General features: G+C 46.1%; 1 protein-coding gene across 1 annotated transcript in view; it reads right to left on the bottom strand.

Annotated features, from left to right (window-relative positions):
* Window positions 1–27,061, bottom strand: part of LOC128303157 (protein O-mannosyl-transferase TMTC2) — a 154,378-nt gene that overhangs the window by 40,782 nt on the left and 86,535 nt on the right. Inside the window, exons 3-4 of the mRNA XM_053040019.1 lie at window positions 23,647–25,408; window positions 982–1,096 (exon numbers count right to left, since the gene is read on the bottom strand). Of these exons, the coding sequence (XP_052895979.1) occupies window positions 982–1,096; window positions 23,647–25,408 (1,877 nt within the window). The remainder of the gene's footprint in view (window positions 1–981; window positions 1,097–23,646; window positions 25,409–27,061) is intronic.

Consider the following 27,061-nt stretch of genomic DNA (forward strand, 5'->3'; position numbering starts at 1 on the left):
CGGGTTGGGCTGGGCGGGCGTGGCGGGATGTTTCCTTTCTATGCTAAACTAATAAATAAAGGAAAATTTATAGGCTTGAGACAGCGTCACTCGAGCCCTCCCGGATGTTGATCGTACGGAATATTGATCGGGTCTTTTATCTTTTCCCCCCGCGAACGGCAAGAGGCGGTTTCATGTGGCACCGACAGTGGAAGGTTTTATGGGAGGTGGCCAGAAGAGGAGAGCAAACTTGGAAATAGACAGACGGGTAGGTCGGGGCCAATGTCAGATAGCATTCGTTTCCTTTCGATTTTCTTTATTTATATTGATCGACCGTCCTAGCCATACTGTGTGGGTTTTGTCGTCTTTCCTTACGGCTCGCTGTGCCAAACCGGTTCTCTTTGGTGGTTTCCGGTATCAGCCTCCAACGCAACCAACAAAAAAAAAAAAAACAGGAGGTAGGAACCCACTGTGGGACAGCAGGTTGATGGGGTGAGGGAAAAGTCATGATTTTGCACAGTCGCCTTGCCACACAGCACGGTCGCACGCGATCCCTTGGACGTACGGAAATAAAGTGACATTATGGAGAGGTTATCTTATTGAGTTTAGCATTTCAATTGATAGATTACGCTCTTTTGGGGTTCGGGCGGGTTTGTTGCTGTTTTTGCGCCATTTTGCGTAGCCATATCATGGCTCAAAGCGACATTGAGATTGCTTGTTGTTGTTGTTGTTGGTTTGTGGGTTCCGTCAAGCCGGAAAAGGCTGGCTGGCACATTTAAATGAAAATGTATTGCCATCAGATGCAAAAGCAACGGCACGGGGACGGCTTAAGGATGCCGCACACGATAAGGGTGAATGGCGTAGCACATTCGCAGCGCTGGATGCGGTCAGATCATCCGTTCTGTTAAGGGGTCTGTTTCATCTTTTCGCACATGAATGCAAAGTCGGTTAAATGATTTTCTCCTGCACGTTTTCTCAATGGAAAGGTTAGCGCATACTTACAGATTATAATGTACATCCGCCATGTTGGGGCGATGGCTGAGTGCTGCCTTCAGGGCCTCCTTGGCTTCCTGATAGCGACCCTGCGCACTAAGGACACTTCCTAAATTTCCGAGCGCTGTAACGAAACGAAAGGTAAAGAAAAAACTGATTTAACTTCACTCATTAACGACCAAGCGGCAAGCGCAGTGGAAGGCGAAATTTTGGGTGTGCTAAAAAGAGCGAAAAAATAAATTGGAAAAAAGTCAACATTTAAAAACCCACCACCAAAGAACCCTTTGCACACAGGGAGCACACAAAAAAAAAGAGGGTGGAACATTTATTTAACCCTGTTTGAGGTGAGCTTTTTTCACGGTTATTGCGGATGGCTGCTTCTTTCTCGAACGAATATCTTACCGAACGCGGGCCGGACGGCGGACGGGCGTGCAGTGCAGCGAAACGAAGGCAGCGAATGGTGTTGATAACAATGCAATTAGGAAAATTATCAGTCAACGTAACAAAAAAAAATGAATGGAAACAGCCCTGGAGATGCCCTTTTCCACAGCGACATTAACAGAAATTACCATTACTTCCATCAAGCGGGTAATGGCGACGATGGAAAATTACCTTTTCGTCCCATTTTGCACCACCTGTAATGGGTTGGTTTTTTTGTTTAAGGATGCTGCGTTTCACTTTTCGGCATGGTTTGTTTAGGAAAGAGTAAAATTGATGACCAACATGATGTAGATTTAGCATTCATTTAGTGTTTTTTTAGCCCGAGACTGCAATGTGTGTCATAATATGAGCTAAAAAAATAGGAAAAACGATTGAAAACATTATAGAAACAAGACGACAGATACGGTTAACCACAAGGAATTTTACCACTATGATTCGAATTTTACTGCTCACCAAGCGCAACAAATGTACGCTTCGATACGCTCCGTTGTCGCAAATACCTGTCAAACTGCTGCTAAACGAAGGCAACCTTGGCCTTCACTTAGTGCGACTGACAGCGCGGTACCACACATGTACGCTGATCCTTTCGTCTTCTAATCGACCCGTTCAAGGGCATTCGCTTAAGAAACTTTTCCCCAAGGAACTGTTCCAACCCACGCTGGTGGAAAGAAGTTGTGCAAAAAGGTTAACAACATGTCAACGCCATGATAAGGGTACAAGTGTTTGGTATTTCCAACTATGCGCAACACGCCTGAAATGTTTGTCCGAGTGACAATTGTTTGTTTGTTTGTCTCCTTTTTTTTTGTTGTTGGGAAGAAATAAATACTAAATGGAGATCCGATTGAAATGATGCTATTGGAAGGAAATTTCTTAACATTTCTCAAACTGTATGGTATTTGAAATTAATTTATGGTGAGTAATCATTTTGTTACTAAATTATTTTCCAAGTTTGACATCTAATTGCGTGATGTAAACATAAATGTTATTTGTCAAAAAATGTCTGACAGTTGCTGTCATGTTCTCCTAAGGATTCTCCAGCAGTATTTTCGGTTCTTTTCATCTAATTATAATATAACATTGTGTATTTCAGTGACAGGTATGTTTTACTAAAGCTTGATGCTTTAACTACTGTACATAGAATTTGTTATCGCATGTGTTTTTGAACTATCATATTCCGAAATATTGTGCATTTTTGCATTTTAATAGTAGTTTTAGACTTTTTGTTCTTAGTAAATGGCTTTCGTGAATCAAATAAGTATTTATTCCATCATTTTTAAACAGCAAGCACACCCCAATGGAGGTTTCCATTACATCACTGCACACAACTCCCACAGAATGTGAAAAATGTGCACAAAAAAAATCGTTGGTCCACATCATTCAATCCATTGCCAACATTCTCAAACCCTTCTGTGCCCCATGTTCCCACCAATCATTAGCTTCACCATAGAGAATCAACACGCGGCAAAGACAGGAGCCAGCAGAGCAGTGGAACGTAATTAGTTCCATTAGACATTCTTCTTGCCCGACTTGCAGTGCGGTTGAATGCAAACGAGAACATTCTCGTGCTGCTGGTAATGATTTGAGGGTGAAATTAAGCACCAGAAATCTACATTTCACTGTGCGCCATTTTTCACAACCACCAGTGATAGTAGTGCACCACACACATTCGGTGCAAAAGCTGTGGACAGAAGTCTTTTGGGAAGTTATCCTCGTTTATTTCACACGTCTTGCCGTTGGTACAGTTTGGAGATTTCATCTTTCTCGCCTTTTCTCGGTCTGGATGTGTATGTTTGGTTTTACCTTTCAGAATGGAAGCAATTTTTCTACATGGTTTTTGTTTTTGCACAGACACACTCAACCTAAAATGCAACGAAGAAGACGCTCTTTAGAATATCCCCACTCCACTCCAGAAAACCAAACTCCACTAAAACCAAGGTCATAAATTTTCACCACCCTTCGCCACGTTACGTACGGAATTCGGAAAGAAATCTAATGTTACCAGCGAGAAGAAATTAAGATTGTTTGCAGTTAGATCCCCCCCGACGGTGTGCACGGTGGGCACACAGCTGCATGTAACGCCTATTACAGCTCGAAGTACAAGGACGAGGTGAACGAGTCGCATACGAGTTTCCCATCACACCCGAGCACCCGAGAGTGTGTGTATTGGTTGGGAAAGGTTACTACGATGGGCAAATTGCTAAACAAGCCAGCACAGCATACTGCAAGCGAACATACAGGGTCCCAAGATTTAATTAATTCACACCCTGTGCACCGCCCTTTTGACGCTGTGCCGAGCGGAACCGGGCAAGTGGCAAAGGTTAACATGTGCATGCTGTATGTAAGGAGCTGAGAGGACTCTCGCACCAACAAAAAAAAAACAAACAACACCAAAAACAAAACGCTCCCACACATGTAAACTGCTAACGAAGGACATTTTAGCCAAGCGCTGGTAGGAAAAGCTTCGTTTATGCTCCGTACTCGAACGCTCGTGAAGGTGAGGCTGCGTTCAAGGTGCGCTGTTGAGTTTACCATTAACCTTTTTCTTTGCTTTCCACCTTTGCACCGGTTTAGAGTGCGCGGGGTATTTTTTAGTCAGCAGAATTGCGGATGCGAATCGCCTCGTCGCCGGTCACGAACGAAACCGTGCCGAGTTACGAGATTGGCGTGGAAAACGACCGAGAAGGGGTAGCCATAAATTACCTTCTGGCTTGTGCTCCAGTAAATAAACGCACACATGGTGATTTGGTTGACTCGAATCCATCCCTCGTGCTGGGAGGGTGAGGGTTTTTTTTTCTTCTATATGTATACATCCCTTATCATGGTGGTGCGATTTTTCAAAAGCTCTACCGTAGCGAAGGCAATGCCGGGCGGAGAAGAAAAATCGCGTCCTGTAAGCAAAACGCCCATCCACACGAGCGTCGTGTGGTAACGATAAGGGTACGGATTTAACGAAAGAAACAGTTGACGAAGCACCAAAAATAAACCCCCCTATCCCCCTCAACTCTTCGAACGTTTTCTTTTGCTTCATACGGTTGAAACAGAGCCATTCAGCGAGGAAAAGCGAAACAAAACAAGCAAAAAAAAATCAGCACCTGTCATCAGAATTCAGCGTGTGACGGAAGGATGGTTCGCGCGAATGCACGGAACGGAATACCGGGCGTATGTAACTTTTATTTTCACGATTTTCGTTTAAAGATTGGCTTGATTTGGTCTGGCGGTGGAGTGAAGCGACGGGAAGATGCTCGTCCCCTCGGTACGGCCGTGCTTTAACACGGGGGTTTTCCCTGTGGTCGGAGCGATTGGTGCGAAAATTTATGCTGATTGAAAAGAGATGAACTCCTTTCCCGAGGCTGTTTGTTAAGAGGTGGGTTCGTCGTTTGTGGCGGTCCATAAATAAAGCTAACCCTGGCGAAAGGTTCTAGCGAAGCACCGGGTATAGCCGGGATTTTGATAAGGGTCTCCCCCCCCCGGAGGGAGACGGCTGGGTGGAGCCATCGTCGTACCGATTGGACGATACGATCAAAATCAATTAAAATGTACGAAACAAATGTTGAAATATTAATCGAGCCTTTTTGTGCACCGGGGGTTTTCCCTCATGGTTCGTGGAGCGCTCCACCTGTGGGGTGGGAACATTTTTGCTCAAGAGCCAGCTCTTCCCATTCCCCGTGGAAAAAGCAAAAAGCTCGAGACTTTTTTAGTGATTTTTCAAAACACACACACACACCCAACCCCGACTGGGAGGTGTGGTACTTTTGCATTTGATAATGTGGAAAACTTTACATTCACTAGAAACCCTTTTTACCATTGGCAAACCCGGACCCGGACCCGGTCGCTGGTTCGCCTGTTCTCTCGTGGGGGATCCGAGTGGGAGGGGAAAAGGTGAACCATTTTCTCGGCGATGTTGGACGACGACGACGACGGTGTGTAGTGCTGTGGGGAATAAGGGACCGTTTACTTTTGTGCCGCACACGGCAGCAGTAAGCGCGCACTTCATTAAATCAACAAATTTACTACGACTTCATCGGGCGCTCGTCGGGATCGAACCGACCGGCTGGAAAGCGGCGAGTGTTGAGGGTGTGTATTTTTTTAATTCCCTTTTTAGCATGAGACCGTACGTTGGGATTGGGATGGGTAGAATCGGTTGAAAGTTAATTAAACCCATTAATGGCTTTGGGTCCTTTCGGTTACTACTTTGGTGAGATGTGAAAATTGTGTAGCGTAATTTGTTAAGCGATCGGATATTGGCATGGAAGTTAAACTAAATGATGTTTAAAATGTAAGCTATGTTTAAAAAATGTACAACTACTAGTTTAAACTGTGAAAAGAAAAATTAAAACTATGAAGCACACAAAGAAAATCTGTTATTCGATATTTAATAGAGGATTGTTTCGATTGTCTATCGTTAAATCAATCTTGCGTGTTTGTCGGATTTCTGTTTATAGCGTAACTGTACATGAAAATTAAATGCCATCAAGTACAGTCGGTAGGATTTCCAATTTTGAAAAATTGTACTTGGTGATACAATAATGAAATACGTTTAGGAATAGAAACGATCTTCTTACGGATAATAACATTATTTTCTCAGAAAATCAAAGTCTCCCAACACTAATAATGCATTCGGAAAAATTCTAACACGCTTTCCACTGGTCCATCTGTTGCTCTATGTCTAGTTTTTCGTGAATTCAAAGCATCTAATCCAACCGTTCAGTCGCTCTGAGCTCCTTCAATGTCCTGCAAATCCGAAAAGGACTTTGAACAGACGATGTGTCTTTAAAACAGACAAGAGCATGCTTTCAAGATATAAAGTAAAAATCAACAAAGGAACGCATAACTTGACTTTGCTCACACACACACACACATTTTATATTCCTGAGAAGGAATACAGATGACGTTCGTGGTAGGTAAAAAGACGTAATTCATTTAGAAACCAACATTCTTGCAACAAATGGTGCGTGGCTGCGTTCTGTGGCTGACAAAATTCCCCCATGCATGACAGGCTCGATGGTCCTCTTCCCAGAAGGACCACTTGTTGAGGATCACACGTCACTTCCAACGCTTACACCGCAACCCTCGGACAGCCCACCGAGAAAAAAAGGAGCGCATGCGATTGGAAGAAACTGCCCGCTACCTAAACCTCCCATGTGGGTTTCGTTCGTTCGGAAAAGTTACAAAAGTTCACGAACGCTTTCACCTTACCATCCGACAAAAGGGGCACATTAAAGTGGCAATGGAAGTGGAAAGTTTTGCAAACAGTCGCTATCAGTAAGTTGCGCCCCGGGTTTCTAATGGCTTTTCGAGACAGAGAGAGAGAGAGTTTTAATTTCTTTCCTGCGCTGTTCTCCCTTGACCAAATGGGGGGCCGACTGACCTTGCCAACACATTTCCTAGTTGCGCTAATATTTTCCACTCACGATCGGTGAAAAATTTAACCACAGCACTAACTGCCAGTTGCCCGAAAATTCTACTCGATCATTAATTTGCGTGGGTTGGTTGCGATGCGTTGATGTGGAAGGTAAAATGGGAAATGGCACAACTTTCAGCTGCAGCAAAAGCTTCTCGGTTGATGAAAATGGAAAACAAAACCCGAACCTCGTACGGACCATCATCGGTTAGTCATCGATGTGGAAAAGCGGGCATTACCCAATTTTTGCGTTCCCCCCCCCAGAAAGGGGTCGCTTTGCTGTGATATGGAGACAAAAATAAATATCAAAATGTTCCCAAGATGTCCTTCCCTCGAGTACGGGTGCTTCCATCGAAATTAATTTCTTTGGCTTTGGAGAAATGAAACCTGGGACCAAAAAAAAGAAGCGAAAAAACAAACCAAACTCAACAATGCTGTAAAAATAAAAGCTTCATGGCTGCGGGCACTTTGCTCTTCGTCTACCGTGAAGCCGAACCGAAACCGAAAATGGACTTTCGTTTCTACTGGTGGTACGACGCTGTGGTTGCTGCGATCCATTTTGCCCGCGCTGGGTAGAAATGTTTGTGCCGGTGTCTCTTTTTCCAGTCGAGCGCACACGTTGCCAGATGGAAGTAACGGAAAATCTTGAGAAAACTTTACCCAACCCCCACGCCCTGGTTCTAGCCATCGTTCTGTGGTGGGCCAGTGGCAGCAGAAGCAAGGGAGACACTGGGTGAGGGGGGCGAGGTTAGGTTTTTCCGAGTGCGTGGAAAATAAATATTGACCATAGCCGTGTGCCTACCGAGGGAAACTGGCAGTTGGTTTTGCACAGTTTTCCTCCAGTGCGGTCGATGCCTCAACGTGCTGCGGACGAAATTTAATGGTGTGGCCGCTCAAGGGACAAGCAGTATCGCTTTCCGGACCGGGTTGAGTGGTTTGGCAAAGCACAACAAAAACCATTCGATGCAAAGCGTAGGATGAATAACACAACATTACGCTTGACGTTTTCCACTGCTGCCAACCGTGAACGTTGTATGGCGCAGCCAAACGCTAGCTGAAAGATAAAATTATTTGCTCCAAGAGCAACAGTATGAAATTACCTTCATTCCCCCCCCCCCCCCCCCCCCCCCTCCGCATTTCAAGCCCGGCTGCCTGTCAATCCTTTACCACCAGGCGGAGTGAGCCAACCACGGCATTGGAGTGACTTAAAATATGTATCTAAATGGCTATCGATATCCTGATAGCAGCAAAAGGTCCATTACTTCTACTATGGTTGCCAGCAGCACACCACCAAACTATCATCATCATCCTCGAGGCCTGAAATTGAATCTATAATGACGTTTACGGGAGAATTGAATTAAATTTATATTAACCGGCGACCGGGGTATGCGCATAACGATAACAAATGACAACCCGACACAGCCAATGGATGGTGTGGTTGTTGCTGCTCCATGACGGCAACCCTACCACCACCAACACAATCGAAGGAGGCACTTCTTCTTTGCGCTCTTTATTGGCTACCGTTCGACGTCTGTTGCCGTATCTCCTGTTGGACGCGGTCCTCGGTAGAAGATGTTATCCGTTTTCAAGGCTTCGAGGCTCACACAACTGGAGACAGCCGAAAACGGAGACCACCGTCACTATCGGAAAGAACTGCACGGTAAGGTCGTTCCGAACGTTCGAAAACCTGCTCGTGGCGCTCCATCATGTCGCAAGAAACATGACGTTTGGTAGTGGAAGATGACAGCTTGGAGCCTAATTTGAATACGTAGCGGAACGTGTAACAGTTTATTACACAGCGATCGATAGTGACACGTAGCGCTCGGGAATGAATATTGACAGGTTGCCGTTGGTTAATTCTGTCTGTGTTCAAAATTTCTTGCGAACTTTTGAAACGAGTCAAAGCAAAAAAAAAAACATGGAGAAACAACATTTTGGATACCACGCGAATCGTCTTCAATCACGCCAGGTCAATTTTGTATGCGCGAAGACTTCTGCCATTCACGGCAAGAAGTGCTTCACAGCACAACCATCAAAATTCGTTCACGTACAAACAGTGCGGTTTAGTATTCGTTTGACAGCATCGGAAGCATAATTTATTTCCATTTGTCTTCCATGCGCTTCCACCTATCCCAGCAGTGTCGTAATTTCCGTCACAAATTGATTCTTAATTGTCCGTAAATAGGTCAGCGCACATTAGTTTGCAAGCGTTCGCCATGACGAAGAGCGACATCCAGCCCATCTCTTCTCTGAGGAAAGAAAAAAAAGGAAAGGCGAAGGAAGTTTTGCGTTCGGGATTTTGAGTTTGCGGCAAAAAAAGGACTGTGGACTGGTCGGCAGAGTAAATTTTATGCGAATCACGAATTTTCCGACACCCGAAACGAAAGCAGCTCCAGTTGGTGCGAAATAATTTTTCCTTTTTTCCCCCTTGTGTACGCGCGTTGTGTATGCGTGGTCAGTGATCAGGGATTGGGAGCCGTTTTATTTATGAACTGCGAGGGGTCGATCGGTACGACGGACGGGATTCTTATTATTTTGCGCCGCGTTAAATTTATGCACCCTTACCAAGCACCCGGAGATGGACGGATATTTTTCTAAACAACTAAGGAGAGGATCTACGACAGGAGCGCGGAATTCTTCACCAGAGGGCGCCACTGGCACGTCCATCATGGAGATGTCAGTCGTGCGGGGAAAGCAACGCCGCAATTTCCTATTAAAATCGTGCCTATTATTCAACAAAGCCTGGCGAAAGGTAGCAGAAATTTCCAGCTAGCAACGATCATTTTTTGAACGATTCGTGCAGGATTTCTATCCCTTGGGTTTCCGTAGAATAGAGTGCTGCTTTTAGATTTTATTTGTTTTTTTCCTACCGTTCATATTGATCAATATGCTTGATGCTTTCGGGGTTTTTTTTTCGGCAAAAGCAATTTTTTCCATACCACAAAAAGACTACGCCGAGAGCTTCGAGTGTCGCGGCAATTTTCGATTGTGTTCAATTTATTGTTTTAGAATCGCAAGCACTTCTGTTTCCCACCATTTCCGATGCCAGTTATGCATCATTTCTTGTTGCGATATTTTGCTTTTTACTTTCGACATAATTCTTCGGTTCCCCATTTGATGGGCACCCCACAAAAAAAGCTCAGATTATCATGTTTATACATTGTTTTAAATATGAAATGAAGTTTTTTTGGGTGCCATCAGAATTATTTGCTGCCATTACTTCAGCCAGCCCAGCTGTTGGCCGTCCCAAGTACATTGCGGATACGTTCAAGTTGTTGTTCGATCCATTTATTGCTTGATTGAAAACTCACCGAACCAACTTCATTAGAATTGCTGATGATCAGCAATTCCACCAAGATCGTACCAGCTGAACACGGGGGACACCATTATTGGTGGAATTGACTTTAATCAAAATTTATCGACTCTAATTGGTCGACGCTCCCAGAGTGCCGTACCGCGCCGTAAACGCGCGCTGGAATTTCAATAAAGCCCCCAAAGCACACCCTGCGGTACGGTACGGAGCGGAAAGCGAAAACGGAAATTTGCAGCTGAAGCGAGCGTAAAATTCCCCGATTTAGCATTTCCCGATGATTCAATTTCGGGTTCTGGTTCCAACCCCGGCCCGCTGGATATCCATTTTCCCGAACAGCAATGGCATCTTTTCCCATCGTTCCGGGTGGAATGTTTATCGGTGAAGTGATGGCAGGCGCGTGGGATGGAATTTTGATTTTTGTCCCGACACACTCACCCGGCCCGGGCCACGGTACGGTTTTGGTGACGAATGTTCGCTCAATTTAACGATAATTTCGTTCGCGAAGGAGTTACGGCACCAGCCACCATCGCACCCCCAGCGGACGGGTCCTAATTTTTCTCAATGCTAATGAGGACCGTTGTTCGCCCTAGTACCGGGAAACCGTGCCTTACTACCGCGTTGTCGGTGCAGCTGCTGTCATCGAAGATTTGTATCGTTGGGATTGGAATATTTTTGCAAGTAAATTTGGTACAAACCGGAGTTTACGCCAAACAGGTAGTAGGATGTGTAGGTTTTGTTTGAATAATTTACCGAGCTGTTCACTCTGGGATATATGGCGCGTGGGAATAAATTTTAATACGAAAAGATTGTACCTGTAATAGGTGAAATGCCACAAGCTGTCAGTTGCTTTTTTTTTAAGGAAAGTTTGTGGTAACAATAAGCGAACTTTTAAGCACGCTGAAGAGCGTGTTAGTAGCGATCACATCACATCTCTATAACCCACCCGTACGATGATCTCCGAAAGCTTCAATTATTCCCATTCTATCACGACCTAATCATCGCCCGCCCCCATTTAGAACGTGGGAAACGAGAAAAGTTTCGGTCCATCGCTATCCAATTTCGCCACCGTAAGCCACCGGTCACAAAACTTTCCCTACCGTTGGTCCCCAACTGTTGGTCGACTTCAAACAGGTTGGAGCACGGAAGGGAGAACGAAAAAAAGAAGAACCATTCCTAAAATTAGCTCCATAAAAGTTTAACCACTATCGCTTCGCAGCACGCAGCAATTCCCATTATCATCCGCAAACCAGCAAACAACCCCTTTCCCCCCGAAGAAACTAACGTGGAAAATTATCAACAAAGAAAAAAAACAAAACAGAAAAAAAACACGCCACAGCACCCCAATAGAGACAGTAGATAAGAAATCGTTACCTCCAATAAGCGGGCGGGTGAACAACAACAGCAAAAAAAAACTCAATCTCACCTCACAAGTACCGGAAAAAGTAAAACTCCATCCGAAGCACACACACACACAAAGAGAGAAAGAAAGTGGACGCACACACACAAAAAAGGGTTGGAGAGGATAAGAAAAGCACAGAAAAAGCAAAGTACGAAAACACAGCTCGCCCCGATAACTACCCTCATAAATCATTCCACGACATTCGCTCATAATAATTCCGACAAGTTTATAACCATAAATTATTAACTACCTTTTCTCTCTACGCGGCGCCAACTCGCCACGGCTGTCCGTGATCGTCCTGTCCCCTGTCCGTGCCCTCGTGACCGAGCCGTAGTTTTTGTGGAGGCTTTTCTTTCCACTGCTGCCTAGTTTATCCCTTTTCGCAATGCGTTTTTCTCTATGCGCGCGTTCGAAGCAAAGTTTAAATCCTTTCGACTGGTTTTGTATGTTTTTTTTTTATAGTTAAAGAATGTTTTTGTAGTCCGTTTGCTTAAGTAACTACAGGGAAAGCTCGCATAAATTATTGATATCGCACTCCTCAGCTTGGTTCTCGATTGCCATCTTTACTGTCTGAAATTTTGGAGTTGGTTTTGGCTTCCTTCTGTGTATCATGTGTCCGAACGACGACGGTCATTGACGGCTACAGACGAATTCGAAGAGGGTGAGAGCGAATAATGATTCCTTTTCATACAATCGATTCGAGTGGGATCAATTTTCCTACAAAAAGTCGTTTGCTAACGATCAGTTAGATGATCATGCATAGATGGACACGTAACGCAGACCTCATGTAACTCGAAGTTAAGCCAGGAACAGCATAAAAAGTAGTCATCCCGTTTAGCTATTACACAATACCAGAGTGTTAAATTCTACCGAAATTGTATAAAATTGAACCATGGACAGTTCCGATAAAGGTACAAACCCCAATGAACATGTAATCTCGCTCAGTCTCAAGCCATCTCTCTTATGAAAAGCTTGCAGAAAAAAAATCGAAATACATCCAAACCACAATGTCACATAGGGAGGACATGGTGACAGCATGGAAGGAAGCATTAAATCTATCTCACACATCATGCTTCGCTGTACCAAAAAACAAGTCCTTTTTAGGCCACACTCCACAGGGTTGTCGAATAAAAGCGACTCATCATCAGAATGCTTGCGGTACTAACCGGTTGGAGTTTCCATGCCGTTCGATACACATCAGACAGCAAAAGTAGGCAAAAAGCACCCAAAGCACAGTGCTAAGTTTCCTTTTCAACCAAACCCACCCCCGAAACCTTCGGAGAATGTCGATGATAATGCTTTGGTTTCCTTTCTTTTTTGTTACAAATTTTGTTCACACTCGCTCACCGCCGCTTCTGCTTTTCAACCTCAAAAATGAATGGTCAAGCGGCCCGGTAGCTACAGGCGTAACATAACACGAGGGGGAAAGCGAGACACGAATTACGGTGAAAACCACATCGATGAAAAATTACACCCAGATACACCACCACCCGGGCGAAAGGTGTTTTTACCAGGCCAGCAGAAAATAAAAAAAACGACGACATAAATTCTGCGATATGTTTACAGGACCGGCCAACAGCCTACCAACAGACCGACCGACCAACCCGAGCAGTGGAGCAACTTTTACCATCGCTCGAGGTGGTTCGGTGATGGGCCTAATCGAGCAAAAGTGGTTTGGATGCGGCCAGCACTATTACGCCCGTTGAGGTTGTAAACCGGGCAAAAAGCAACGCGAAAGGGGAAAGGAGAGGGAACAGGCAGGGAAGGGAAGGATTTTCCGTTTTCTGATTACCTACTCACTTTCCTTCTTTCTTGCGTGCCTTTCCATGTGGGCAGTACGAGTAGGGCAGTAGCAGTAGAGCAGGATGTATTCGTTTCTTTTCCGGACCGGCTTAATCGGGGAAACCTTTATACGCTTCCGAAACCCTGACGCCCCTGACGCCCCGGTTGGGAGGGAAAATGAAGCAACTTTGATCAGACATTATTTTCACACCTCACGCCGTTTGGTACCAACCACCGATCCACACGGAAAGGGAAAAAGCAGGAAACGTCCAACCGAATGAAACCGATGCTTGCATGAAGCGAGCTCCCGATCCACTAACTAACGAACTGTGGCTATACACATCGCACTGCATTCGAAAGGGGAAAGAGTTGAGGGGGGCGGGTGAGGGCGTTGAAATTTGTGGCCAATTGTGGAACAGTCGAAAATTGGAACGAAAACGCTTCCGCTCTTACATTTCTCCATACCTCTGGGTTCGTAATAAGGGTTGGTTGGTGGGTGTTTTTTACTTTGGTTTTCGTTACCGTTTTGCACACCGTTTACTTGCCATTGGTACCATTTGGAAAATCGTTTTCCCGGTGTTACACATGGAAATGCTTTGCGCAAAAATTGAATCGAGAGAGTGAGAGGTTAAAAATTGCTTTGCTTTGAGCATCAGTTAGATTAGTCAACATTGCAACAAGATACTTCAAATGAAAACATTTTAAAACTAAACCCAATCGATGGTTTAAAAAATTGAAATAAAAATAAATTGCAAATGCCTTAAAGTTGTTGTTAGTGCTATAGTTAATTTACATGATCACAATAATTCCGAATAATCCATACTTAAAGTGTTAAAAAATATCCCTTAAAGTACCGCAATTCTCAAATCCATCTTATGTTCAATCACTTCCTTGTATCCACTAATATAAAAAAAAATAAAGTAAAGTTGTATAATGTATAAAAATATAATACAAAAAACTCTACAAACCAAGCTAACCAACAAGCAGAAAAGCGGGACGATTCCGGCAGACGGGAAGGATAAATATCTTCATTTCCGGAATGCCGCGTGTCACAGGTCGTTTGAATCGCTTCGTTTTTTTTCTTTCTCTCTGTGTTCGCTGCACATCACACGCACAGAACCATGCTGGTGATCATATTTTTACCAAGAGCAGTAACAGTTCTCTCCCCAAAAAGAAAGTAACACCACAAGGAAGGATTTTGGTTTTGTAAAGCGACTTCACAATTTCCGTCTAGGAGGAAAAAATATGGGACATGTCCGTATTTTCAAACTGAGGAAAACTGAAATGATGACACCGTGTGTGTGTGTGTGTGTGTGTGTGTGTGTGTGTAAGTGAGAAAGGAAGAGAGTAATGGTTGCAAACCCTGGAACTACCTTTAAACGGAAATATCAGTGTAGGATGAATTTTCGTCCATTTGCTTCCTTTTTTCCCCCCGAAAGCGATGGTACAAATTGGGATGCTTTCGAAGGGAGAAAAAGTGTACGGATGTGTTTGTAAGTTGCAAGGTAGTAGTTTTGTAGGGAAAATTCCCTTTCTCCACTGCAATGCTACAACTGAGTTCAATTTCCCCCAAACGAGAAAAAAAATAGCCGGAAAGTCCACTACTCTTGCGGAACACAGTTTCAGAGCTAATAAACGACTCGATTAAGGGTTTTGCTTTCAGACGAGAAGGATAGAGGTGGTTTTCTCTTCTGTTTTTTCGCTTCCTTACTTCTGCCAACAACCCACCGTTGCAGTAAATCCACATGTGCTTCGCTAGATTACGTACGCCACGGGTAACGGGCACTAATTCATTCCCGGCACGAGGTGCCCAATGATCCGATGCACAGCACCGGTCCAACCGATCCTGGTGGTAAATGGTTTTGATTTAGATAATTTGTACCTTTAATCAATTTGGTCTCGCTAACCACTAATGAGTGGGCAAGACCCGGACCAGACAGTGCGCTCAAACAACGCTTGGTCAGCTGGTGTTTATTAATAATCGATCGCGAAATGGCGTCGGCCATCGGGTTCGGTGGGACGGGAGGGAAGGATTACGCCGAGAAAGTAGGTGATTATGTTCTAATGGGAATGGAGGTCGTATCGGTGCGGGAGAACTCACCCCGAGTCGGAGTGCTTTGTGATGGTGTGTATTACTACTTCGCTGCTGATCATGAGGTGCTGGTGGGGCATTATGATGTACGTGTGCGCTATGGGTGAAATTCCTGCGGGCCAGTACCTTTGCGGATTAGGCTCATTAGGAGTGAGATTATGAATTCCATGGACAGGGATAACATGTGTTTTTACCGCGCTGCTCTGAATACACACACTAAGCTTGTTTGCAGGTCGATTAGAATGAAGCGTGTGGTGTGCTGGAAATCGCTCGCATGTAATCGTTGCGAATTTATGATGCTTAATTGAATTCGACTGTAATCTAGGCGGATATTGGTGTAGTTGCTGGGGATGGGACGAACGTTGTAATAATCGATGCCTGGTGAGTTCTTTCCGAAAAGAGATAATCCGTATGTATTTTTGGATTAAAGGGAAAATTGATGCACTACAACATGATGCAATGTATGTGGACAAGAAGATCTGACAGTAAACGTCCCAGTGTGAATAGTCTAAACTTCAACAAAACACAAAGAGCTTAAAAGCAACAAAAGCTCCTCGAAAAGAATCTTCTGGTAGTAGGCCTTGGCATCCCAATAAGCATTACTTTTAACACGAAGAAGAATGAAGAGATTTTATAATTTCTAGAATTTTTACTCCACACAATGAAAATTAAGCACATGGTAATTAAAAGTTGCTTCTAGGACCACTTCAATATAAAACGCACATGAATAAACCTAGCACTATCCTTACAAATGTAGGTTAATAATTAATTAATTCTGATTACTACAATTAGTATAGCTTTATTTAACCCTAATAAATGATTTTCTTACCACGAAACATTGTGCGAAACGGTAGTATATCTTTCACTGAAGCATAAACCATTCCATCCACTCATGTTTATCTTGTTTTTCAAGGCAAAAAAATCAAACTTCTCTAAACAACCTTATCCCCTTGCGTATACTCTGCCCATAATGGACGGTGCTCACTCGCTCCAGCACCAGCATACTTAACTAATAGAATGATAATCTGTCCACTTACACTGATAATCCCTCACGAAAACTAACTCCACTAACCACGCGTAGGCTTTCGAAAACGGAATGCTTTCGCCTGTACACGTTTGTGCTTGGTGGTAGTAGTAGTTCCTAATCGCACGGCACCTAAACTTTGGTCTCTTCAACTTGTTTGCCACGCTAATCCATACGGGGAGGAAATTGGAACGTTTTTACCCCCCCTGGCCCCACAAACATCATCCCTTTTTCCCACCAAAAGAAAGGAATTTCAATTTCCCGGTACGTCGTACGTTCGGCATAATGTCTTCCCTTCATCCTACACATACTTACGCCAAACGGACGGAAATGTGTTTTGATTTCCTTCTGATCGAAAAAAGAAAAACCTCCACCCCGAAACGACCACAACCAGCCAGAAACGATTTCGATAAAATTCAAATGAGCTCATCGCACCGTCGATAAACTAATAAAAGGGCGTCTGACCAAGGCCGTGCCAAAACCACAACCATGTGTGTTTGTATACTCGTGTGTGTGTGTGTGTTTCCCTCTTTATTGCTCTCTCACTCTGGCGTTACCGCTAGCGAAACCATGGAAACTACCACAGCAACCTTCAGGGGCGACATCCGGCGGTTTGAGTGCCGGTTCAAAGGAAACGAACCGCACCGGAAAACCGACACCCGAAGAGTGGGACCGGCCGTGCAAAGTGCAACTCAGCGCAAAAGTTCGACCTTCGGGTTGTACGGTTCGATCGGTTGTCGCATCGATGGGTTTTTGGGGGGGGGAGGGGGGTTGCCACCGGAGGCACCCGAACACCAACCCGTAGCGGTAGCTATGCGGCACTGCGGCAGTTCGCAGTTAGTTACACATGGCCGGTTTTTGTGGCTCTTGGTGGAAATGGGAAGTGTGTTGTTTTTTTTTTCTTCCTTTGTGTGTGTGTGTGAGTGCGCCTCCCGGTACTTTAATGGGAAATTATTCCTCCTAACCTTGCCCCGATGGGGACGTACCGTGCTGGAGGTAGAATCGATTGCGATTCGATGAGGGTTTGGTGGATTGTTTGGGAAGGTTGTGCCGGATGGGAAGTGAAGACCGAAAATGCCCTGCAGCTATATCCCTTGCTTTCGATCCTTCGGTTTCGGACGTGTCGGATATGGGCAATGTTTTCTTCTGTTTTTTTTCTAGAGGTAGGTCATTGACCATGGACTGGTGGGAAAATTGTGCTTTAATTTTAGTTGGAGAAGACATTTGAATCGGCGCTATTTTTTTAATCACAGCATGTTAAAGTCACAGCCTGCTCGGATGTAACGAAGGTAATACTTCACATCGATCATCACCTTCGGTAACAATTTTCCCCATTCAACCAATTGTAATAGTTCCATTTCCCTGTTCCATGAAAATCATTCATTTTCCTGGGGAAAAAAACATTTCATTCAGGAATCACTATTCAATCTCTTGACAGGTGCTTGACACGGAAGTTACATGTCACCGGAACCAGCAGCAAAGATCAGACCCGACGACCCCGGACGATGGTTAGTCGTCGTGGGAATTGTGGCAAATGCAACGTTCGCCAACTTTGTTGAAGATGCATCGAACGTGACCCCGCCATACACAACAACGCCACGACCACATCGTCGAACAGACGAATGATTTGCCCGGTCGGATTAAATCTCCACTCCACTGTCCTTTTGCACCTTCCGTTTCTGATTTCCTCGAGCGTAAAGTTTGCGCTAAGGGAAAGGAAATGTGGCCGCCGCCAGTGCTCCTACCGTTGGTGTACTCGTTATTGAATGTCCTGAGCTCTTACTGCGTCGCATTTTCAGCTTCGAGTGGATTATAATATTGAAAGTACATTGACTGGAAAAATATGATTGCAAAATCGAGGAACACTTCTCGAGCGGGACAGAAAATCGGAGGGAGGGGGGCCAACAAGTTCTTCGCACCGGGAATTGCCAGCAAAGTGACTTTCAGCCAGCCCTTTGGCAGCCGTTGCGATACCGGGAAGCTTTTGACATTTTTTTTCTTCCATTTCGTAGAAGCGACACTGGCAACACTGCTTCTGTAAAGCTCTAGTGGATCGAGCGTACAAAAATGGCTGCGACATTCCTGCATCCTGGCCGAGGCCAGGTGAGTCTGTGTACGTGTATGAGGTGTATAAAACCCGAGCAAGGATATAAATAAGCTCGAGCGGCAGTAAGATGTTACCATCAGCTTTGCTCTGATAAAGATTTCATTGCACTGCAGAGTGAATGGCCGTATGGTGGTGCGCTGTGCAGTAAGAAGGTGAAATGAAGCGTCACGAAGTGCTCTTTTGGTTGGATGGAGGTTGGCTGGAAGGTTAATATAATGACGCGGCAAGGCGGAATTCTATAACCGAAAGGCTTAAGGTAATCGCGACGCTTGTACGGTCGAGATCAGTGTCAGCTGAAGATGATGAAGATCTTTCCTATTTGAGGCGATTTGGTAAAAAGCTCTATTAGTGCTGCACTAACGATTTTATATGGAAGCCTTCGTGTACTACATTTTTCCTATAAATTCCACTATCCACAATATTAGCCTCTCCATTTTTTTTTATCTTTGCTGCGACTTTTTCATCTGCGCCCAATGTTCCCGAACGCCATATCAATCTGCAGTCATAAATTTGAACCCAGCAAGAATCCCTTTCCATCACAGGGATCGCGCCATCATTAACCGTTACCAACGGCAACGGCCGTACGGTACAGCTGACGCACATCAGGCTGTCTCGGCTGTCTGACAGCCGCCCGCTGACGAAGACATAAACTGTCAAATACATCAGCCAAGCCAGCTCAGGCATTGTGCTACCCCGGGGGACTGGGTTTCACGCCGCGCACGCGGAGCCTTAGGACATTGCATTTTGTGCCAGTTGATGGATAGTTTTTTTTTTGTTTTTCGCTGGAGCTAGAAATCACGCACCGTTCTCGCACCCTCCACCCAACCTCCCAACTACCGATGTCACAACGATGGTGACGGTCGTGACCCGTGCCGAGTTGGGAAAGCTTGTTCCGAGCGAGCGAATCGACGGGACACCGATTGGATGCTCCATGGAGGCCATGAATGCCACATGAATCCGTCAGTTCGGTCCAGCGCGTCCATGAACGAGCCAAGGGTGCATTTTGCGCCCTTGCTGTTAATTGATTTTCTCTCCCGCAGGCACCTCAGGCAGGTTGGAAGGTGTACAGTCTGTTGCTTCATCCGAGCCAACCGGGACTCCTGGATCGGGATCGGTTTGAGTGGCTTTTCGAAAGCGGTACCGCGCAATACCGCAACCGGTAACGGCATTGAAACCCATCCAATCAATACAAGCACAGGCGTGGATCGTGTCAGAAAGGACGTCAGAAAGCCCATCAGCGGGTCGGCTACACGCTTGAAAAGTAACAGCGGACTGGTAATCCTCCGGCGAAGGGGATTGTATTGTCCCCACTCGTCGGGTGGTCAAGCATATTGACGTCGTCTGATGTCTGGATCATCGGTCACATATAGCACCTTTTTTGAAACGGGAAGCGACGGATCTCTGTCCGTTCCGGACCAATATCTCGCCGGTATTGGGGCGAGCCGGTGCAGTGCATTAAATCACAGAATGTGCGATTGTGACATAATAATGATTGCGAAACCGTTCGATTGGTTTGCTGGGATCGGTTGGTGGTCTTTTTGGCCATCAGGATTGGTTAGCAGAACCTTTCTGTCCCTTCTGGCTCGTCCCTTTGACTTATTCTCGTACAGGATTGAGGAACAAAATGCACCACCACCACCACACAGACATAGAGGATATGCGGGAAATGGATATTCGTCACGTCATCAACGGATTTGCGTTACAACAGGGTCGTTATGGCTACGTTATTGTGCGTTACGGTAACGTTCGACTGACGTTATGAACATCACCGTTGGGTTGCTAGTGTTAAATGGTGTATTAAACTGATTTTTTATGAGTTTTTTGATGCAAATATAGGAAATTAAAACAATTCTTTTTTTTAATTTAATTTGAACCTAAAACAAGTTTATTATTACCTTAAAAACACGAATGTCTCTATGTAACACTCCCTGTCACATTGACTAACTCCAAATCACTCGGTATAATAGTGAATGTGAAAAATGACTTTCATGTCACCGACTATGTCCACCTTTTGTCCTGTCTACCTCCATCTCACCATCATCGTCCGATTTGGAATTCGTTAATCCCCTCGCCACACTGTCACCTTCCTCATCATCGCTCGCCATGCCAACGACTGACGTTGACTTCATGCCGGCCCTTAAATCTCCGGACAGCATTACAGCCAACGATCATCATCGTATCGTCCAGCTGGCCTTTATGGCGCGTGTCGAAGTGTTTTGTGGTCTCATGTATTTGACACCAGCTCTCATAATGGTGCAAACATTAGCGTGGAGCGAATGGCGCTGGCACGTGATTCTGCAGCAGAACCTCCTCCCATTCTCCTCGCCCACGTCAGGCTGTCGTTTTGGTCAACCAAAATGACAAATCATGTACACTCTAATCCAAGTACTTGCCGGGTGAAGAAAAACAAAAAATAACCCCCCCCCCACACACACACACACACTTCCAGACGAAAGCCCCCTATCCTTAAGCTTTATTTTGTGTTTTTATTTTTGACTACAAAAATGAAATCATTTCGATGCCATTCGGTAACATAAGTGAACCGATGGAAAGAGCAATATAAAAAAAAGGAAACATTAAAGTTCGGACTGTCATTTATCAGCGCTGGCTGAAGGAATGGTAGTGGGAACGTTCCGAAAACGCCCTCCACTGCATGGCGATGGAGGTGGGGCGGGTCAGTCTGTTGGCGGTCAGTTGGTAATTTATCATTTTTTCCCCACATTCTTCGTTCGTTGATGTTCGTTTGTTCGTCGTCTTCCGCACGAATCGCTACTTGTTACACCACACTGCTAAGGACCAAAGGGGGTTGGACATGGCGGATGTTGAATGACCTTTCGTTTTCATGCTGATTATCCGACGCACCATTTCCATCCAGTCACCCTGTTTTGTGGAACTGGATGGGTGTGTGTGTGTGATTAATCAATTAGGATGCCGAGTTTAGATTTATTGTTTCATAAAGTATGCAACCACATTAAGCTTTCGGTGTGCGGCTGTATCTGTTCGTTATGGTGCTGCTGTAGTTAATGTGCTCCGGAGGGATTAGCTTGGGCGTGGAGAACGAGTTGGAAGTTAATTTAAATAATTGCACCAAGGTAGAAAGGTTTTATGATGTTAAAGTCCTTCTAATGTGCTTGGTAATAAGCGGCAAATGCTCTATTGTTAAAATTTTAAATACAAAATTATGTAATTTAATTCGTATTAAAACCGTTACTACATTAAAACAGTAACGCATCATTCCATTGTCTCGAAAATCCCAAGCAAAAAAAAGAAGCTTTTCCTAAAACCTTCCATTAAAACGGTACCCATGAAACCCGAAAGCTCAAGCTTTATATTCTCTTCTGACAAATACAGCAAAGCACACGCTTAACCATCCTGATTTATGCCATTCCATTACCCGGTTAAGCCACCGACTGGCTTGCCACCGCCCCTTGCCACTACGCGCGAAAGTCAATCAATTTTCGACTCACCTGGCAAAAGACACACTTGTGAAGTACGTCAGGTTTCTGCCAAAAAGGGGCGAGAAAAATAGCACCAGGCTTAGTGCACTGACACTGTTCAGCCCGTTCCCGGCCCCCAACCAAACAGCCACACACGCCGAGGTGCGGGTGAGACAAAGTGGCTCTCGAAATCTCGTTTGGCAGGGATTTCCATTCTTCCGAGTGAATGATTTCTGTGGCTTCGCATCTTTTAAGCGTGCGAATTTCGTAGCAGATTTTCTACACCATCGAAACTGTGTCTTGGGCTGTTGTTGTGGCAGCGAACATGGGTTCGCATGAATGCAACGATTTGGCTCTTCCTTTTGGCCACGTGCGTGTTGTAAGGCACGCCGAAGGTATAGAATATTCTTGAGCAGGTTTTTGACACTTTTGGGAGGAGCTTTCGTTGAAGGGTGGTCGTCAAACACGCGCCTGCTTTGTTTGCAATAAAGGCTTCCCGGCTTGACATGTGCGGGTAGCTTCTGTAACGGATCGACATCGAATGCCGTTCCATTGCGTTTCCCGATTTAATTTGACCTTAAAATGTGTTTTTGTTTGCTTGCTACATAAAATTATCTCATCCAAAGCTCTACCCATATTTTAAGGCAACTCCAGATGTCACGTGGTCTGACAATTCAATTTAATTTTCCAACGCTCGCCCCCCCCTGCCTGGTTTATTTTCACGATGGACGGCGGAGATTGAATTTAGATCCCCGGCCAAGTAAGGGGAGTTCCACAAATTTCAACTAAAGTTTACCATCCCATTATGCCAAGCGTGTACTCGCTGTACCGTGGGGTCTTCTGCTTAGGCTTATTTATCCCTTGAAATGATCGTTTGTCGTGGGGTTTGTTTTTATCCGTTCTCTCGCGCGTTCGCCTTTCCGCAAACATCCATAACGTAATGTTATCTGTGCCGTACAAAGAACAACAGCAAAAAAACCACTCGCACCGTAATGGAGACTCTTCCGCTCTCTCGGGCGATCTATTGCCACTCGGGTTCTCGGGTGTGTGTGTGCAATGGGCGCTTTTACACTCCACCATTAAATCGTGTCTTTGCCTGCACGGTGGAAAACTGCCATGACCAGCAGAATATTATGGCAGCAGCATCTTCGCAGTAGGCGTGGGATGAATGTACAGCTCTTTATTTTTTTCTAAATAAAGCTCCACCACTACCAGCAGGCGAGCAACATCGCTGGAGGGTGAGGGCTACAGTGCCGGCCATAAATACGCTCCGTGTACACGCTTGAATCACTTTAAACTCTCATAAAATGCTTATGTCAATGGGTGCACACGCGAAGCGGAGCTGCTTAAAGCGCTTAAGCAGTGAACAAGCAAAGCCCGGTTCGGGATGGATGAACTGCCGAGGCTGTTCTGTTTCGAGACCGTTTCCTTTTGGTTCCCGAGCGCAAAAAAAGGCCTTTTTCCTAGCGAATCCTTCAGGCGCCAATACGGGCGAGTAGAAATGGATGTTAAAATTTATCTTTTATCGTATCGGCGCGTTCGTCTTTATGTGTGACACTTGAGTGGAACAACCGGAAATTTTTGCCCGCAAAAATATCCTTTTTTATTCAGAAAAAAAAGAATCAAATCAAATCGAAAAGAAGAATCGGGGTGATGGAAAAAATGCTGATGAACATACCTTTCGGGGGATTGACTGCGATCGCACTCCGGAACAGGCTTTCCTCGTCCACCCAGTCGCGATTCCGGCGCACCGTTTTTGCACTGTACGCGATCAGCAGCAAGCCGACACATGCCAGCACGAACTGTCGTCGCCGTAGGCCGTATGCTTTCGTGCTGCGGCCACTCGAGCGGCCACTCCTACCGACCGTGGCCGGTCGGGACGGTTTGCTGGGGCCGCTACCACTGACAACACTTGCACTGGTCGGAACGCTTCCATTGGTGCGGAACTTGCCGTACCGGCCATTATCACTGCTGACCGACATACGGTTGATGCCGGTGGCATCATCACCCCCACACACTCCCGTACCCGCACCACCCTCACCATAAACACCCCCCGCGGATGTACGGCTGCTCACTAGGGCCACACACTTGCGCACGACCGAACCCACCCAGCACGGGCCAGTCCGACGGCCACTGCACCGGCCGTAGTTCGGTGGCTTGCCACCGGTCGCGCCGGTTGGGCTGGACGAACCGTGGCCACGGGCAACACCGGTGCCATCAATCAGACCACTCACACCGAGCCCGACCAGCAGACAGTAGCCAACGCTCGGCAGATAGAGGATGCGCTCCGCGACGACAAACCCGACGTAGAACAGCAGGTTGCTGGCCGGCAGGAAGGGTAGCGTCAGTAACGCGACGGCCATTAGCAATGCGGCAGCGGGCGAGTTGTGCAACGTGCACCCGTCCCGATGGTTCGACTCGTCCGGCGAAGCATCGGCACTGTCACCCCGTACGGACGACGCACAGGAACTTGAAGCTGATGAGGAGGAGGAGGAGGAGGAAGAGGTATAGGAGGAAGAGGACAGGGAGGGCGTGCGGGATGTGGACGCTATCTCTGGGGATGTGGAGAGAAGTGTGGCGAACGGGAATGGGGTGTGCTCCTCGGATGACTTCGCCTTGCTCAGGTTCGACGTCTCACCGGCCGAACCCAGCGGCCAGTGACAGGCGAACTTCTTCCCGACCGTTCCCTGGAAGCTCTGGTTGTAGTTGATGCTGGCACTGTCGTTGTTGTTGTTGTTGCTGCTGGTGCTAGTGCTGCTACTAGTGCCCTTGCCCTTGCCCCCGCTGGAAGCCGTCCGGCAGAAGTAGTTGGCCAGCGTCGAAGGCGCTAGTGATAAATATTTGTATTCCGGCGCGTAGGCACACCCGCAGATGATGGACGACATGCCGTTGTTGTTGTGCAGCGTCCGGCAGGAGCTGGAATGGTGCAGTCCGGCATCGTGCTTGCACAGCGCACAGGCCGGGTCGTCCACGTTCAGCGGCACGACGGGCACGAGCGTTCCCTCCTCCGTCCGCAATCGGTGCAGGTTCAGTTTGTTGGTCAGCTTCCGATTGAAGCTGGCCGCACCGTTGGCACTCTTGGGCGATGCGGTGGACGCTTGGCGGGCGTGCCGGGCCAGCACGCGGCTGCTACTCCACACCGCCCAACCGAGCGCCAGATAGAACAGGCAGGCGAGCGCCACCTTGCGATCGTACACGGTGCCGATGCGCGGTATCGCATCCATGCCCCAGTCGAAGCTGAGCACGTCCGGCAGCAGCAGCAGCTTGAAGTTGACCACCGGCAGGTAGGTGAAGGTGAGGAATCTCGTCCACAGGGAACCACTTTTGGCGGTTGGATTGTCGGCGCTTGAAAACAACGTGGCTGGCCGTGGAAGTGTCAGCCGGCAGTGTAGGAAGAAGGCCAGCGAGAGGCCAATAATGCTAAGGCTCCGAACTCGGTGCTGTAGTTTTAGGATGAAAGAAAAACGGAAAGAATTCGTTATTACACACAATATTCAAGGAAATTTTGCACAGGCAGATAAACTGAAAGGTGAGCTTTGGATGAACTGAAGGACGACCTTTTAGCTTGTACAGGCAGTCCCCGAGATGCGCTATTATTGCGGACCGCTATAATCCGGGAAAAATCCACGTAACTCGTATTTCCGCGTAAGTCGAATCGTGGTGCAATTTTGTTTATACTTTAAAGTCACAGAGTCGACTTCCTGCTCTGGACTTAATTGTTTCACCGAATCAGGCGATTTTAAGAAAGAATACATTAGAATAAGTTAGAAAGAAATGTTTTATGTGATAAAAAAAACGTTATTTTCGACCAATTTTCATCTTTTTGCTTAGATTTTGTGCTATAAACCTGCTTATCTGTCAAATTTCCAATAAACCACGAATCTCCGAATCCACGTAAAAGAGACACAGAGTATTTCGGGGACTGCCTGTACATTGCAAGAGCAACAATAGACGCTTCAGAGCAACAACACTATCTACCTTCTTGCAAAGGAACTCGAGATATCCATCGTAGAAACTGACAACATATTTCTTCGAACCTCTCTTTGGGTCTTTTTGGATGTACCCGACTGGTGGCAGACACACTACACGCCCGCAGAAGTCTCCTCTAATTAAGCTTTTCGTGACCGCGCATACATATTAGAGTAGCGTCTTCGGGATGGAAGCAAGGAAAGAAATCGAACCCACGAATTTGCCCAGCCACTCCCTCTTGAATTATTTATTCAGTCTTAATTAAAGCGTAAATAAATCATACAACCACCGGCACCGGTGGTTCGTCTGTTGCAGAAAGAATTAGTTTGTACGATATCGGACGGGCGGCTAAGATGCCACCGACGACGACGACGACGACAACGTCGACGAGGATCATTGACTTTTGATGGGTTCATAATGGAGGAATAAAAAGATTCTTCATCTCCAACCGTGGACGATTGGCCGTGGGAATGGAAGCCGTCTGGCAACGCATTTATATAGCCAATAATTCGATGCTTCGTAAGGTACGGTGGGGGGCAGAGATAGCCACAGCCATCCAACCGAACCCGAGAACACCGAGAACCGTCCGGACCGTCTTGCGGATAGCGTTTTGGATTATTCTATTACAGAGTCAATGTTTGTGCTCAAGTAGATTTTTATTTGCGACATATTTCTTCATCGCTACCCATCCCCACCGCCGTGCCCCGGTGCTGGAAGTGGCCAGCTGGATACTGGGTAAGTTTTTCCCCTCCATTTTTTTTTCTCCTGCCATTCTTGTTCTTGGCCCATTCTCGAAGTGCTTTCGAGCCAAAAAAAAAGGACCATCGGGGAATTGAAGCAGCCGCCGGCAATCGATTGATGATGGAGAGCGACTTGAATTCTTAACCTTTTTGCTTTTTTGCCCATTTGCTGCAACTACCCACTTTCTCTCAACCCCAGCAGGGACAAGAATTGAGGTATTGCTTGTCGGCAAAAGTGGCCACGTCTTCGACGATCACTAATGGAATATGATTGGCTGGCAGCGGGAAGAAAAATAGCTGTTCTTGGCGAGTTGAAATGTGGCAAAACGGAAGGTTACGTTCAAATATTGTCACAGAACCAGGTGCCGTTGTGCGAACGTGAGG

This window comes from Anopheles moucheti, chromosome 3 (genome assembly GCF_943734755.1).
Source record: "Anopheles moucheti chromosome 3, idAnoMoucSN_F20_07, whole genome shotgun sequence".
Classification (NCBI taxonomy): domain Eukaryota; kingdom Metazoa; phylum Arthropoda; class Insecta; order Diptera; family Culicidae; genus Anopheles; species Anopheles moucheti.